This window comes from Bos grunniens, chromosome 16 (assembly GCF_055505025.1).
Source record: "Bos grunniens cultivar Pamir isolate PY7600 chromosome 16, Bosgru_T2T1.0, whole genome shotgun sequence".
In the NCBI taxonomy this organism is placed as follows: Eukaryota; Metazoa; Chordata; class Mammalia; order Artiodactyla; family Bovidae; genus Bos; species Bos grunniens.
In genome coordinates this window covers 59,754,467-59,771,299 of record NC_141180.1, presented here as the reverse complement: position 1 = coordinate 59,771,299, position 16,833 = coordinate 59,754,467, and the positions used below count along the sequence as shown (strand labels likewise).

General features: G+C 38.5%; 1 protein-coding gene across 3 annotated transcripts in view; it reads left to right on the top strand.

The window, feature by feature from the left end:
* SPATA17 (spermatogenesis associated 17) overlaps positions 1-15,934 on the top strand; it is a 249,351-nt gene extending 233,417 nt beyond the window's left edge. For 2 of the 3 annotated variants that reach the window (XM_086345297.1, XM_086345294.1), the window contains 2 exons: positions 3,468-3,550; positions 7,404-7,712. In XM_086345297.1, the coding sequence (XP_086201423.1) occupies positions 3,468-3,548 (81 nt within the window). In that variant the 3' untranslated portion in view covers positions 3,549-3,550; positions 7,404-7,712. Of the gene's footprint in view, positions 1-3,467; positions 3,551-7,403; positions 7,713-9,935; positions 9,972-15,533 lie in introns of those variants that run through there. The other variant, XM_086345295.1, reaches the window with a different exon arrangement.
* Positions 15,935-16,833: the final 899 nt, after the last annotated feature.

Below are 16,833 nucleotides of genomic sequence, written 5' to 3'. Positions count from 1 at the left end.
AGCCGCCACTCTCCAAAACCAGAGAAAAGCCTGTGCAGCAAGGAAGACCCAGCACAGCCAAAACTAAATATATAAATACAGTTATAAAAATATATATTAAAAACATAGCTACAATTATCAAAAGTTTAAGATCATTTGCACAAAACTAACCTTTTCATTTACTGTCTTGAAACCTAGATTATTGTTGCACATAAATATTTATAGAACAAGTTGTTCATTATTCTCGTCTTCAGGATTCATCATTGCTAATGGTAAAAAATCACAGTAATGCTTCACGCATATGCCTACCCTCAGACATTCAAGTTTAAAAGTAATATGAATTACTTACTATCTCAAAATATACCCTCTGTGTCATGTGCTACTCTTGCAAATGCTACGTCGATTACTGAGTGCCCCTAGAATCACAGTATCAAATAGAAAGAAAGCCAGAATATGGATTTCAGCACCCCAAGAAAATAATACTTCATTATATAAAGTTCTGTTGCGTTCATGCTATCCAAAAGGAAGGATTTTGCTCAAACTAATGAATTTGTCTTTTACTTAAGCATTTTTGTCACGCAGATTTTTTTCATACTCTAAAGCAGTGTCTGTTACAACCTCTTGTCCTTCATGTCACTTGGGCTTAGTCGCTTTTGTTCCATAAACACAAAGCAACAGATGTGGGGCTTTTCCCTGGGGCCTGAATAGCGTTATTCATAGAAGCCGATACTTAGAGTTGGGGCTCTATTGTGCCAGAGGGGAGAGCCAGATCACTAGTGACAAAGGTTCCTGCATATTCTTCAATACACTTATTTTCTGTATGTTTGTAATGCAGGAACCCTCTAAAGAGGTCGACCCTGGGCAGAGGTCCTTCCTTCGGAGGTTTTCTTAAATAAAATTACCCCGAATCATTTCCATTGAGGATAAACATCCTTTGCAAAGGAGAAACATATGCTTTTATATGGTCTGACCACTTACTTACAAAATCCACTGTCCATTTAGTGTTTCACCTCTCTAATGACTGCCAGTTTAACATGCCTGAAAAGCATTCGTTTCTGTTCTCAGTCAAATGCTGCTTCTCTGGTTACTCAACAAAAAATGATTTGTCCTCTCTTCCTTCCGCACTTCCTCAGCATTTGTGTGAATCAGTTCTGTGATACTTACCGCAAGTGTCCCTCTGTTTTAAGTATTTGGATGTAACACCCTTCCCTTTTCATTCATTCAGTCAGCAAATACTCTTTTGCACAAAACAGGGCACTTCCCCGAATGAAGCTTATAATCTCATGCAGGACACAAAATAAATATACAGTATTAAAGAGTAGTAATAGCTGTGAAGAAAATAGGACCATTTAAAATAATAGAGCGTTTCAGGGGTATTGTTTTATGTGCAGGTAGTCACAAAAGGTCTCTTTGAACAGGGATGTGATGAAAGGGAGGAATGAACCATGAGGATACAGAGATAAAGCCGTTGAGGTGGAGGCATCTCTAAGTATAAAGACTGAGAAGTAACATGTTCAGTAAACAGGGGTTTTGCTAGAGACAATTCATTGAGGGGAAATGCAGAAGAAAAATTGTGTCACCAAAGGAGCTAAATCCACCATTGTCCAGGTCAAGGTAAAACATGTAGACTGTGAGCTCTATGCAGACAGGGGCCCATGCCATTGTGTTGCTCAGAACTTCTCCAGGCTGTCATCTACAACTCTTAAAAACTATGTATTTGACTCACAGGCTTAGAGAATGAACTTATGGTTACTGGAAGGGAGAGTTAGGGAGTTTGGTATGGACATGTTCACGCTGCTATACTAAAATGGATAATGAACAAGGTCCTACTGTACAGGGGACTCTGCTCAATGTTATGTGGCAGCCTGAAGGGGAGGGAAATTTGGTGGAGAATGGATACATGTATATGTGTGGCTGAGTCACTTTGCTGTGCGTGTGAAACTATCACAACATTGTTAGTTGGCTGTTGTTGTTTAGTCACTAAATCATGTCCAGCTCTTTGTGACCTGATGGACTGCAGCACGCCAGGCTTCCCTGTCGTTCACTATCTCCCGGAGTTTGCTCAAACTTATGTCCATTGAGTCTGTAATACTGTCCAACCATCTCATCCTCTGTCACTCCCTTCTCCTCCTGCCTTCAATCTTTCCCAGCAATAGGATCTTTTCCAATAAGTCAGCTCTTTACATGGGCTAGCCAAAGTATTGGAGCTTCATCTTCAGCATCAGTCCTTCCAATGAATGTTCAGGGTTGATTTCCTTTAGGATTGACTGGTTTAATCTCCTTGCTGTCCAAGGGACTCTCAAGAGTCTTCTGCAGCACCACAGTTAGAAAGCATCAATTCTTCAGTGCTCAGTCTTCTTTATGGTCCAACTCTCACATCCATGGGCTTCCCTGGTGGCTCAGATGGTAAAGAATCTGTCTGCAATGCAGAAGACTGGGTTTGATCCCTGGGTTGGAAAGATCCTCTGGAGTAGAGAATGGCTACCCACTCCAGTATTCTTGCCTGGAGAATTCCATGGAACATTCCTGGCAGGCTACAGCCCATGGGGTCACAAAGAGTAAGACACAACTGAATGACTAATATTTTCACTTTTTTTTTTCTCATATCTGTACATGACTACTAGAAAAACCATAGCTTTGACTATATGGACCTTTGTTGGCAAAGTGATATCTCTGCTTTTTAATGCACTCTCTAGGCTTGTCATAGCTTTCCTTCCAAGGAGCTAGTATCTTTTAATTTCATGGCTGCAGTCACCATCTGCAGTGATTTTGGAGCCCAGGAAAATAAAAGCTGTCCCTGTTTCTACTTTTTCTCCTGTTTGCCATGAGGTGATGGCACTGGATGCCATGATCTTAGTTTTATGACTGTTGAGTTTTAAGCCAGCTTTTTCACTCTTCTCTTTCATCTTCATCAAGAGGCCCTTTAGTTCCTCTTTGCTTCCGGCCATATACACATAATGATATCATATCTGCATATCTGAGGTTGTTGATATTTCTCCTGGCAATCTTGATCCCAGCTTGTGATGCTTCCAGCCCGGCATTTCATCTGATGTACTCTGCATATAAGTTAAATAGGGTGACAGTATACTGCCTTGTCATACTTCTTTCCCAGTTTTGAACCAGTCAGTTGTTCAGTGTTCAGTTCTAACTGTTGCTGCTTGACCTGCACACAGGTTTCTCAGGAGACAGGTAAGGTGGTCTGGTATTCCCATCTTATTAAGAATTTCCCACAGTTTGTTGTGATCCACGCAGTCTTAAAAACTTAAAAAACAGAACAAAACTATGTGCTTAAGAAAGCTTCATGTATCTGGCTTTCAACTAATAAAAATTAACTGCTAATTTTGTTTTTTTTGTGTGTGTGTGTGGATGTGATGGGAGGTTTGCTGTGCAGTTAGATGATATCTATCTAGCAGTTTAATATAAATTATAACAAAATACTGTAAATCAGTTAAGACCTATTTGGTAATTGTTGATCTTTTTCCTCCTAGGATTTCCAAACGGTATTGCCATCATTTGATCTCTTCTCAAAATATGGAAAAATGTATTCAAAAGCTGGACAAATTGTATAAAGGTATGCATTTTTACTAAAAGGTACTTCAAAAACTACTATAGTAAATAATATAAAAAATCAAATGAGATTGACTTAACTATGAAGCATTTAAAAAACCATGCTACTATAATTTATGAAATACAGCTCCATATATTACTTTCATTCTAGTCTAATGGTTTTCAACATTTGAAAATCATGGATTTTGTATTTCAAATCTCTTCAAAATAAATTCAAAGTAGAACTAATACCTGAAGGACCTTCCTCTTTAAATTAATTAAAACAGTAGATAAATAGTTTTACATAATACAACGAGAAAGTATTGATGGTATCCACAACCTAAAATATTTCTCATTACTGTATGGTACAGTATTGTTTAAAATACTATATTCAATATGTGTTATTTAAATTGTGAGTTACCTTTAGGGAATTTCAAGTAAATAGCATCTTGGGTCTCTGATGAGCAGTTTGCAGACTAGAGAACATAGATCGCCACATAAAATTCAAGATCACAAAATAAACTCTCAATGAATACTGCATTTAATTAATCTAAGGTGTTTTAGAGTACAGAAGTGATTACAGTCGAAGGAAGCCTAATCAGAGGTATTCTGACATTTTCAGCCAAAGTTAAACAAGATATTGGATGAAGGCAGAATAGAGCACTACAGTTGAAGCAAAGAGACAGGAATGTGGAATCAGGCTAGTTAATTCCCCAGGGTCCTCCCACACCAAGAACAGCTGGGGAAGGCTGTGGTCTGTTGGAAAGAACACAAAATAGATACAAGCAACTATGTTCCTCAGACTTAGTTAGTTTCCTCTCTCCCATTTATAACTGGATGCTTCAACCGGAAGTCAATAGTTAAATGCAGAGAACAATAACCACTCTGTGACTCCTCCAAAGGAATACACTAGAGGAAATATGAAATATTCTGAGCTAATAGAAAAACATACATATAATGCCAAGTGGGATTACAGTTTCAAGGTTTATAAAGTATCATTACTCATTGGAGTATTTGTCTAGTATTCATGTTTCACAGCATGAAGTAGCCTAAATAAAATTTTTCATATTTGTATGACTTCAGGTTTTAAATCAAAGATGTATCCTGTTCATAGTGGCAAGGTTGAAAACAACTTGAATATTCACTGGTATGTGAGTGAAGTTGCTCAGTCATGTCTGACTCTTTGTGACCCCATGGACTGTAGCCTACCAGGCTCCTCTGTCCATGGAATTCTCCAGGCCAAAATACTGGAGTGGGTAGCCATTCCCTTCTCCAGGGGATCTTCCCAACCCAGGGACTGAACCCAGGTCTCCTGCATTACAGGAAAATTCTTTACCATCTGAGCCACCAGGGAAGCATTTACTAGTATGTTAAGTTAAATGATAGACACATAAAATGTAGTACTGTGACATTGTTAAATATGTTAACATAGATCTTTCCCTATTAATTTGAAAAAATGCCTACAATATATTTTTAAGAAAAGAAAGCTGGATTCAAAGATAACTGTGTAGTCTGATTTCATTAAATATATATATGTGCATGCATGTATGTGTACACATCACACATATATATAATGTATATGTATATATATAAAACAGAATTGTATGTGCTTATTTATATATTACATATGTATGTATGCATTTGTGTAAGGCAAAACTGTTAATGGTAGTTATCTCTTGATAGTGAGATTAGGGGTAGCTTTTAGGGGGATATTTCTTTATGGTCTCATTTTTTGAAATTTTTATCTATCAGACAGGAGCAAAACAAAATACTCCAGAAGGAACTATTTGCTCTTCCCTACCAATTACAAGATATCTTGACTTTATTGTATTCAATCATAATAATTTATAGACAATTATCTTTTTTTTTCTGAATACAAAATAATGGCTTGCTAAATTATTTATAAGACAAGGATGAGCAACAAATGTTTCACATTCCTTTTAATTAAAAAGAGTGCACAATGCACAAATATGTGAGAGACATTTTTAAAAACTGTTCATTCACTCTTCTCTGGGATTTTTAACTATTTTGTGAATTGAAAATAATATCAAAATGTCATCTCCTCCTCTTAGAAAGGAAATTAATATCTAGCATTTAATTTTGGTAAGTGATGGGTAGCAGCCTTAGCCGATGCTCTTCTATTAAGATTTCATTTCACCAAATACAACAAAGTGCTTCTGCTCTTTGTAAAGAAGGCTGAGTTGGGAATACTTGTCCCGAAGTGTTGAATAAAGATGCCTTGGTAATTTTGAGAGCTATCTATTTGATTGCTTCAGCTTCAAGGTAGTTCATCACTTCGCTATAATTCACCCAACATTGTCTCATCTCATACACCCGTATTACACTTTCCCATCAGTCCGATTAGAAGTACTGATGCCTTTATCAGATTAATCTCCCTTCCTTTTAGCTTGTCTGAGTTTAGGATAAGCAGAGCCAACACCTAACCATTATGATTAATGCAGTAAGACTTCAGCCTCTGAAATTGCTCAGAGTGAGGTTAGATTTTAAACACACATATATTACACGTATATTTTAAAATCTACTCCCTGATTAGGATGATTCCATTTAATTTCTTTAATTTTTCTGTGTAACCACTTACTTTTGGAAACTTTGATAGTTTCCAAAAGGCACCTTTGTCTAAATCAGAAGGTACTGTATCCCATCAGCTCACTCCACCATCTTTTAAGTTCCATTCATCTTTCCAGGTGGAAGCGTCTCTTTAAAGGCTAGAATGGAGAAAAATTAGCACCATAAGATGAACTCATTGGTTAGTCCAACATCAGTGTGAGTTTTCTGGTGTGATGAGCTTTTCACTTTTCTCATGTCTTTTTTTGTGATGGGCTTTGGCCCAGGCTATCATTCTGCTAAAAAGTGCAATTGTGAGGCCATATGAGATGTATTTTAATGGAATTATTTGTTAGTGTGAAAAGCAGTGTACTTGGTTCCTCTTTTCATAAGAATTTGGCATGGGCTTGACTCAAATCACTAAGAAAAAGAAGTTTAGTTAGTACCTGAATTGGGAAAAGGGTGAAATCCCATTTTTCCCCCCCCCAAAGGAAATAAGGTCTCAGCAGCTGTGTAAGGAAAAAGGATGATACATGAGGGGAGAGTAAGAATCAGGTATAGAAGCTACGTATGTGCCTGTTGGGGTTAAGTTTTTATTTCAACAAGAAAAGTTACTGCACCTGGTCATTCAGGTTGGCACTATGTGAATTCATAAGCCTTTTCAGTTTAGTTATAGTGAACTGGCGATAAACAAAAAACAAAAATCAAAATATCTGTAGTGTTTTTATCCTTTGACTAAAGATGATATAACAAATCACTTACCTCTAGGAAGACATTCTGCTGTAGTTCCTTTATGACTCAGGCAGGCTGGCTGAGTGCTCCCTGAGACTAAGGGCACACACCATCCATGCTGTTGACCAGGACCTGCAGAGATATAGACAGAGATCAGAGAAAAGGGTGATTCTAGCAGGCTTAGAAATGAGTCAGATCAGTTCAGCTCAGACCCTTAACTGAGCTTAACTCTAAGTGCTGCTGCTGCTAAGTCACTTCAGTCGTGTCCGACTCTGTGCAACCCCATAGACAGCAGCCCGCCAGGCTCCCCCGTCTTGCCTGGGATTTTCCAGGCAAGAACACTGGAGTGGGTTGCCATTTCCTTCTCCAATGCATGAAAGTGAAGTTGCTCAGTCGTGCCCGACTCTTAGCGACCCCATGGACTGCAGCCTACCAGGCTCCTCCATCCATGGGATTTTCTGGGCAAGAGTACTGGAGTGGGGTGCCATTGCCTTCTCCAACTCTAAGTGAGGAATATTTAAATAGAGAATTTGAGAACTCCTGTTATTTTTATTCTTTTGATTTTGCTGTTTTGATTTTAGACAACAAGACAAAATGTAAAAATGAGATTATGGTGTGAAGTGTGTTGAATAGAAGACCCCACTGCATGGAATCCAGGATTCTACTTTGATGGCACCTGAATAACCTTGACTCAAATCTCTCAGCCTCTGAAGTGTTTCCCATTCTCTCTCTCTCTCTCTCTCTGTTCTCTCCCTTCCCCTTAATTGGAACCATCTCTGGTTCGTTCAAAACTCCCCAAGTCTAAAAGGAAAATACAAATGAGGATCCTACAGAAAATACACTTAAACCATAATTATGATGATTCAATAAATGTAATATTTTACAGCTGACTACTCGTGAATTAACTCCAGTGAGAAAAAAAAAAATATATATATATATATAGTGTAGTGGGTCTTTTACCTCTGAGAATGTCTGTCACAACCAAAACCCCTGGTGACCAAAAGTACCATAAATGGTTCCACTGAAATGGCCTGACACCATTGCCCTAGTCACAAGTGGTGAGCCAGTGTTGGGAGCCCAATAAAAAGGGCAGCTAGCATGAAGAGTGAGTGATAAATGGTTTGAAGAATGAGTGGTTTAAAGTAGTTTGGTATGAAGGCTGTGCTCTGAGGGAAACAGTGATTTGTCAGACCACTTAGAACCCTCCTGGGATGTTGAACTTGAGACATGTAGACATAGACCAGTGAGCATGGAGCAGACATGTAGACACCCTCAGATACAAAAGACATTTGCAGTTCTTTGCTGAACAGGGAGCATCTGCTTGTGAGCGTCTATCCAGCTCATTGTCTTCACTTAGTAAGTGACTTCTGATTGAAAAACAAGTATCTGATGCATTTGATTATGAAATTTTAGAGTATTCCTCCTAGCCCTTTGAATCTTTAATAACAATTAACAATCTGCTAGGTATTTTGGAGATCCTGGGCCAGTATTTGTTAATTCCGACCTTAGCATGAACTTGTAAGACAATTGCTAGAATTAGAAAAAGTCTGAACATTGCCTACTTCAAAGTTACATGACAAGTCTTATGATTCAGTCTGTAATGTTGCCCTTCTCATTATGATAGTCTAAGCTAGAATTTTTTAAACTGTTTGGTTTTATGAGGTATTGTGTAAGAGCTTATAATTTGTGAAGTTTTATATGAAGAGGATTAAGAAGCAAAGACATCACTTTGCCAACAAAGGTCCATATAGTCAAAGCTATGGTTTTTCCAGTAGTCGTGTATGGATGTGAGAGTTGGATGTAAAGAAGGCTGAGTGCCAAGGAATTGATGCTTTAAAATTGTTCTGAAGAAGACTCTTGAGACTCCCTTGGACACCAAGAAGAGCAAACCAGTCCATCCTAAAGGAAATCAGTCCTGAATATTCATTGGAGGGACTGATGCTGAAGCTGAAGCTCCAGTACTTTGGCCACCTGATGTGAAGAACTGACTCACTGGGAAAGACCTTGATGCTGGGAAAGATTGAAGGCAGAAGAAGGAAGTGGCAGAGGATGAGATGGTTAGGTAGCATCAGTGACTCAGTGGACATGAATCTGAACAAACTCTGGGGGATGATGAAGGACAGGGAAGCCTGGCGTGCTGCAGTCCATAGGGCTGCAACGAGTCAGACATGACTTAGCAACCAAACAACAGCAACATCTGAAAAAGATTCATTTTTAAAAAATCATTGTTGATCCTTTTCTATCCTTTTCTTTTAAAAAACAGTTACCATTCATCTAGAGCCAAATTTGGTAAATATATTGGGAATTATAAGTGCTGCTACTGCTGCTGCTAAGTCGATTCAGTCGTGTCCGACTCTGTGCGACCCCATAGACGGCAGCCCACCAGGCTCCGCCATGCCTGGGATTCTCCAGGCAAGAACACTGGAGTGGGTTGCCATTTCCTTCTCCAATGCATGAAAGTGAAAAGTAAAAGTGAAGTCACTCAGTTGTGTCTGACTCTTAGCGACCCCATGGACTGCAGCCTACCAGGCTCCTCTGTCCCTGGGATTTTCCAGGCAAGAGTACTGGAGTGGGGTGCCATTGCCTTCTCCGATAATAAGTGCAGGTTTGTAGAAAACTCAAATAAGTTAATAATAACAAACTTTTAAAAATAAGACATTTATTGCAAGGAGAGATTTGCTACATTTGGGGGTAGGGGAATAGAAGTAGAATAGAAAGATATGTTATTGGATGTTATGAATTATTTTATGCTGTGAAGTGTAAGAAGTTGAGTAGAAGTAGATAGATTCAGAACAGATCAGAGTCCTCTGAAACTTTATGCATTGAATCTGTGCGTGCATGTATGCTAAGTTGCTTCATCGTGTCTGACTGTTCGCGGCCCCATTGACTGTAGCCTGTCAGGCTCCTCTGCTCATGGGATTCTCCAGGCAAGAATACTGGCGTGGGTTGCCGTGCCCTCCTCCAGGCGAGCTTCCCAACCCAGGGTCACATCTCTAATGTCTCTTGCATGGGCAGGGAGATTCTTTACCACTAGCGCCACCTGGGAAGCCTGCATTGAATTTGTACCAGATAACAAAATGGATGATTCAACTATCAAATTTCATTTACTCTAGAAGCCACTGATGAAAGAAAAAAACAGGATGTTATTGGTAAGTGGGGAGTGTATAACTTGGCCTCTTGTTGTGATGGTTTCTAACTTTACTAAACCTAGTTTCACTCTACCCCGATTATTTTTTTTTCTTTTTTTATAGGATTTATTACTTTATTGTAATGGAATCAATAATTCCTGCTCTTTTCTAATAATAATCTTAAGAGACTGGAATCTTACTATAATTGTGCTACTTGTACTCACAATATTCAGGGAATCCATTCTTTTAAAATAACTTTCAGCATTAGATTATGAGCTATTGCATAGCCTTAGTGCTCCAAAGTTACCTGTCCTGGAAACTCAGAAGCAAAACTGTGGGTAATACAAAATTGTGAATTGCCTGCTCCAGTCTGCAAGTTTCACCTGTAGTGAACTACCTTCCTCTCTATCCTTTTCTCTCTCTCTCGTGTTATAACACTACACCCAAGAAAAAGAATTTCTGCTGTTGATACATTCTTGAGAACTGCAAAGTATTTCATGATTCAGAATGCCAGTTTTATCTGTCTCACTGATACCCAAACTCTTGAATGATTCAAGTGCTCTGTAGCCAATTTATGTAATATATTCATTTTTCATCATCCCACACCCCTGCCCACCCCATACATACATTTCTGATAACTATAGAGGTATCCAGATGAACCAAATATGACTTCACATTGACGAGAGAGAAGAATGAGATATGGCATCTTATTAGAGAATATAACTGGGGGAAGCAGTCTGTTTCTTCTGAAAAACTATTTAACTATCAATTCATCAACTTATATATACTTTCGTTCCTACATTCCCTATATGAGCTACTCAAGGAAATTAGCAAGACCTAGTGTTTGATTAAAACTGGTGATAACTCCATCACCCGTCTTATTCACCAAAATGAACTTTGTGTGAATATTGACCATTAACACATCAAGAGCACTGTGGATGTTCAAAGGCATATACCTTGACAACATTCAGAATGGGATGGAGTTCTATCCTAGTGTTAGAGCAGACAAAAAATACATCATCACCTGTATTAGTTTGCTCAGGTAGCCGTAACAGAATAGCGCAGACTGCCTGGCTTCAACAACAGAAATTTAACTTCTCATAGTACTGGAGGCAGGAGGTTCAAGATAAAAGTGTCAGTATGGTTTATTTCTGGTAGGCATCTCTTCCTGGCTTGCAGACTGCTCTCTTACTGTATCTTTGCATGGCCTTTCCCGTCTGTACATGTACACACCAAATCTCTTACTCTTCTAATAAGAACACCAGTCCTTATTGGTTTAGGGCTGCATCTTTAAGACCTCATTTAAACTTAATTACCTGCTTAAAGTTTCTTTCTTTAAATGCATTCACATTAAGGATAGGGCTTCAGCATATGAATTGGAGGGCGTAGAAGTCACATTCAGTCCGTAACATCATCCCAAAGATGGAAACCTATCTTCAACTTTATCACACTGTAGATTAAGGCGACTGGCACTTCTATTAACCGTTGTCCAGAAGCCAAAGTAAATCTTTTTTTAAAGAGCATCTTGAGTCACTACATGTTTCATAAGCAGTGAATATATGCAATGAAAAACAAATGAACAAGATAAAACCTAGGAGGGGGAAAAGCCTTAATGAAATGAAGATATTATCTACTTGATAAAGAGTCCAAAATGCTGGTCGTAAAGATGCTAACCAATCTCAGGGAAAGAGTGAATGAACTTGGAGGGAACTTCAACAAAGGGATAGAAAGGATAACAAATATCAAATGAAAGTCACAAAACTAAATATAATAGCTGAATTGAAAAATACTAGAGGAATTCAACAGCAGCCCAGAGGAAGCAGAAAAAGAATGAGTGACCTGGAAGTCAGTGCAATATAACTAAACAAACAAAGTAGAAAAAAGAAAAAAATAATTTTAAAAGTGAAGATAACCTAAGGGATCTATGGGACAACATGAAGTGGAACAAATTTCACATTATAGGGGTCTCAGAAGGAGAAGAGAGACGGAAAGGGGCAGAAGACTTATTTGAGTAAATAAGGGCTGAAAACTTTCCTGACCTTTCTGGAAGAAGATCCAGGAAGCCCAGGGAGTTCAAATAAGATGAGCTCAAAGAGATCTACACCAAGACACATTTATAATCAGAGGTTAAAAACAGAGAATCTTTAAAGCAGCAAGAGAAAACTAACTTGTTCCGTACAAGGGAACCCCTGTAAGAGTGGAAGGGGGTGGGAGGCAGACAAACCAAAGCCCTGGAGAGTACCATTCTCTCTGAAGATGGCAGCCACTCCCCTGCCCCACCCATGAGAAGGCAGACCCAATACAAGAGAAGCTGGACATGTTTCCAAGAAAATTCTCTGCTTGAGGTGTTGACAAAGATTTCAGTTGTCAAAACACTGTGAAAATCGTACAAAGTGCAACCAGACCTGGGTCCTTCCCTTTGTTGGCAGTTTGGGCAACTCTGATGGCTGTTGCAGGTTGGCTCTGTCTCTCAGCTCTGCATGATCTTGGCATCATTTCTTAACCTCTCTAAACCTCAGTTTTCTCATCTATAAGAACTAGAAGAATAATACTTTCCTCTCAGGGTTATTAACAGGACTGATTACATGTTAAAATCACTTAAGACTATGCCTCTAGTTCAGTAAGTGTCTCAATAAATGATTGTTGTTATTTTTATTGCCAGAGTACTCCCTGAGGATAACTGAAAGGAAAAAAGTGTGACAGCTTGAAACAAGGACACACAGCTACTGCTTTCCATGCCCATATTTTCCTGTCATCCCTATCTTTCTCCTCTCCCTCTAACTGACTTTCCATCTTAAATCTTCTCCTGCTCTCACCCTGCGAAAGGCTCAGAAGTCACCACCAGTTGCTTAGAATGAAAATGGGAGTGGAGCAGCTGGAAGATCTATTTCTATTTCTGTTACACAACGTTAAGTCTCCAATCTCATTTTTTTTCCCTCATAGAAACACTATGAAACTTGTTTCTAAAATTTTGTTCCCGTTTTGGAGAAATTGGGATGTGTGTTGGACTGGATTTTTTGTACTAGCCCTGGACACCTAACCACAATAAATAATGTAGAGTTAATTTCAGAGGTAGGTGCTTCACAAGTTCAAAAAGAAAATTTGGTACATACCTGTCTTTTGACATGGGACTTCTTGTGCCACATTATTAAGACTTAAATTTCATACATGTACAAAATGTTCAGGGTAATCTCATAAAGTGAAAACCCATATGTAATTGTATTTTCATTTTAGCTTTCATTACTCAAGCTACAAACACACATAAGAAATAGAGCATTTTACATTCAAAAACCCCTGATCCTATATTTTGATAATATTCAACTGCAAAAATAAGAAAAATAAAAGACAAGCCTTGACAGAGAGATGTAAACCTTAAGGGTAAATGAGAAAGTAAATAACAATCACCTCTATAATAAAACATTTATTTTACTAAATTTCAACCATCTACAGTTGATTTCAGGTATTCAAGATGTGTTTGAATGTACTTATCTATCTGGCTGTTTGACTCAATATTTACATTGAAAAGCAGTGATGTTTAATAATTAAGCATCATTTGCATGGTGTAGTTCAAATTATTCTAATTAATATTTCCAAAGCCATAAGGATAGGTTTGTTATCCCCATATTCAGATGAAATTAAGCCAGAACAGGTAACTAAACAAATGTCATATGGAAAATAGCAAAACTGGGATTGGACCTAGTACAGGTCATCAGCTCAGGCTCTTCGCTGTTATTTTGGAACGGCACCCCCGGCGGTGGTTGCTAACCCCCAGAGACCTTGCCTTTGCTTCTTTCGCAGGAAACAGCATCCTGGAAGCGAGAGCATATATCAATCTTCTCCTTCCTTTTAGTGAACAGTTCCACTCTTTGGCGCAGATCAAGGTGGTGATGGTGATCTCTTTTGCTGTACTTTTTAAGGTTCAGCAAAACCAGCCCGTTTCCTTGTGCCTACTGTTATGAAGAAAGAAAGTGTTGTGTTTTTGTTTTGTTTTTTCATTGCAGCGAGTGACTTCATTTTATAAAGCAGGGCAAAAGCAAGACGGCAAGAAAAGGAACATGAAATCTCATTTTGGGAATAAAGAAAACAATCATTTCAAACAGTCCCTAATTATGTGTAAGTACATGTGTGTAGAATAAAAATGTAGAATGCAATTAAAGCATTCGAAGTATCTCGACAAAAATTACACATGGGAATTCTATGGTCCCACATCTTTACGGCCGTTCTCTCTCAAGTCACTGGCTTATTGTACCAGAATATCCTCCCTTTAAAGAAAAATAAGCAGAAATAAAGAGACCAGCTCAGCACCAAGAAGAGGGAAAAAAGTGAGAATAACATATTGGGAACAGAAACTGCAGTCTAACTAGTGCCTTCCCACCTTCATTACCATCCTTCCAAATAAATCTCCCTGCTCCTCTTGAGCTGGCAAATAAAAAAATCAACCCACAAGATATATGTGCGTGCTTCTCCTGATGAGCATCACCATCCATCTACAGGACGTCCCACATGCCAGTTTGAAGATGGGCTAGAGGGAGAATTAAAGACTTCAGAAAGTCCACAGCATAATCAAGAAGGCTTTTTTCTTCTGACTACACAGCTTTCATCTCTGTCTTGTGTGATTTTCTCCCCATCTCCTTCACTCTGTGGCAAAGACCCTGATTGCTGATGGGACATTAACTGATCATATAGTTAACCTTCCAGGGCAACCAATTGGTTTCAAATCTATGGTACCAGGGCCTTTGATAAGTTGCATTTTTGGCAAGGACTGTTAATTCAGGTATATCCACATTTACACATTAGAATCTTTTTTTAAAGATTTTTTTTTAATGTGGACCATTTTAAAAGTCTTTATTGAATTTGTTACAATATTACTTCTGTTTTATATTCTGGTTTTTTTTTGTTGTTGTTGTTTGGCTTTGAGGTATGTGGCATCTTAGCTCCTTGACAAGAGATTGAACCCACGACCCCTGTATTAGAAGGTGAAGTGTTAACCACTGGACCATGAGGGAAGTACCAGAATCTTGAATTGTGAGATTTTAAAAGATGTCCAGTTTCAATGTATTTTTTTAATCAAAAAATACTTTAAAATACTATGACAGGGTGCAGACATTGCCTCAAATTGGAATGAAATTTCAGTGGAAGAACTAAACATATTTACCTGAAATTGTTAGATATTTTTCTTTATTTTTAGTTTAATACAAGTAACCCTGCTCTTGAAGGTGATTTTTTTCATTGCTTGAGGTTTGATGGCATGTGGTAAATTTCCTAAAAAATTATTGATCTTTTTAGGAAATCTTCTTAGGAAAACTTCTCACACCTGCTGGGATTGTTTCTAAGATATACATATCCCTGCTTGAGTATTCCGAAGTCTTGAGAATAACTCTGCCTCTCAGGAGAGTATGTTCCATTCGAGGCTTTTTAAATTATGTACGATTTCTTTGTTATCTGAAGACTAAGACTTCATGTATTGGTACTAATTCAGTGCTTTAGAATGAATTGAGTTTCTTGTTCATATGCTGTCCTTCAGGCGTTTGGAAAAGATACCATGACTCACCTGAGATTTCTTTTCTCCTTAAATGTCCGTAGGTTCCAGAACTTCATCCTCAGTTCGTCTTTACTATTCCCTCTCCATGGCAGACGTCGCTAATCACAACCTTCATTTCTACTGACCAGACTTCAGAATCCTTCTCCACAGGGCTCCCCATGCAGCCACTATTCCATTTGAATTGGAATGTGCTGTGTGCTGTGCTAAGTTGCTTCTACTGTGCCCAACTCTTTGCAAACCCCTGGACTGAGGAGATCCCAGGCTCCTCTGTCCATGGGGTTACCCCAGCGAGAATACTGGAGTGGGTTGCCATTTCCTCCTCCAGGGGATCTTCCTGACCCAGGGATTGAACCCGTGTCTCCTGCATTGACAGGCAGAATCTTTACCACTGAATAACCTGGGAAGCCTTTGGAATGTGAATTGAACCATGAATTTAACCCTATTTGTTATTGTTGGGATTTTGGTTTCAATATGATAAAATTCAGTGAAGATGAAGGTGGAGAGTGGATTAAAGCTCTTTATTAATTTGAACACGCTCTAGTTTGGGTACTGGTCCAAGGTTGATGTCAGTGTTTCCTTCGAATTAAATTAAGGAATTATACAGGATGTCAACCATGCCCTTGATGATGCAGATTCCATTAAAAATAACTGTTTCTGAGCAGATCATTGGAAGCAAAATACCCACATTTGGCAAGAATCTCAGTGCTAGATTATTAAGAGAAGAAGGCAGTAAAAGTGAATGACTGAGTGGTATCTGTAAACATTATGTCAGAACTTTTGTTTGGCTTGGTTTAAGAAAGGATTAATTAGTTTCTATTCATTTTTATTCAAGTCCATATATTTCACAGCTTGTGTCAAACACCCACAGTCCAGAATATCCTCCCTTGACAGCTATGTATGCTTTCTGTTCACAGCAGGTTTCATTTAGGAGAGCTATTTCTTTATGAAATACTGAAAGAAGGTTTTTAGAAGAAGATCTTGCTTAGAAGCTTAATCTCCTTTTACACTCATCTTCACCTTCTGCCAAGAGAACTGGAGAATGTTCTCTCTTTGTTGCATGAGATCATGCTCATCTACTGCCAAACTTCAGAGAGGCCACCCAGACTACATATTTCTCCATCTGTCAGCACCAGGAAGCCTTTGCAATTTATGGATGGATAATTATCAACACAAGTTTGTGGCTCTTTCTCTGGGTGCAAGCTTCTGGGAAGAAGTTAGGGTGTGAAAATAGAGGGCCTATCTGTGATAAATCTGTGTTAAACTTGCTAGGTTTTATTTTATTTTTTAAAATAGTCAGGTTGCCTTCAAACAATAACAAAGCGCTGCATTTCTCCTCACTTG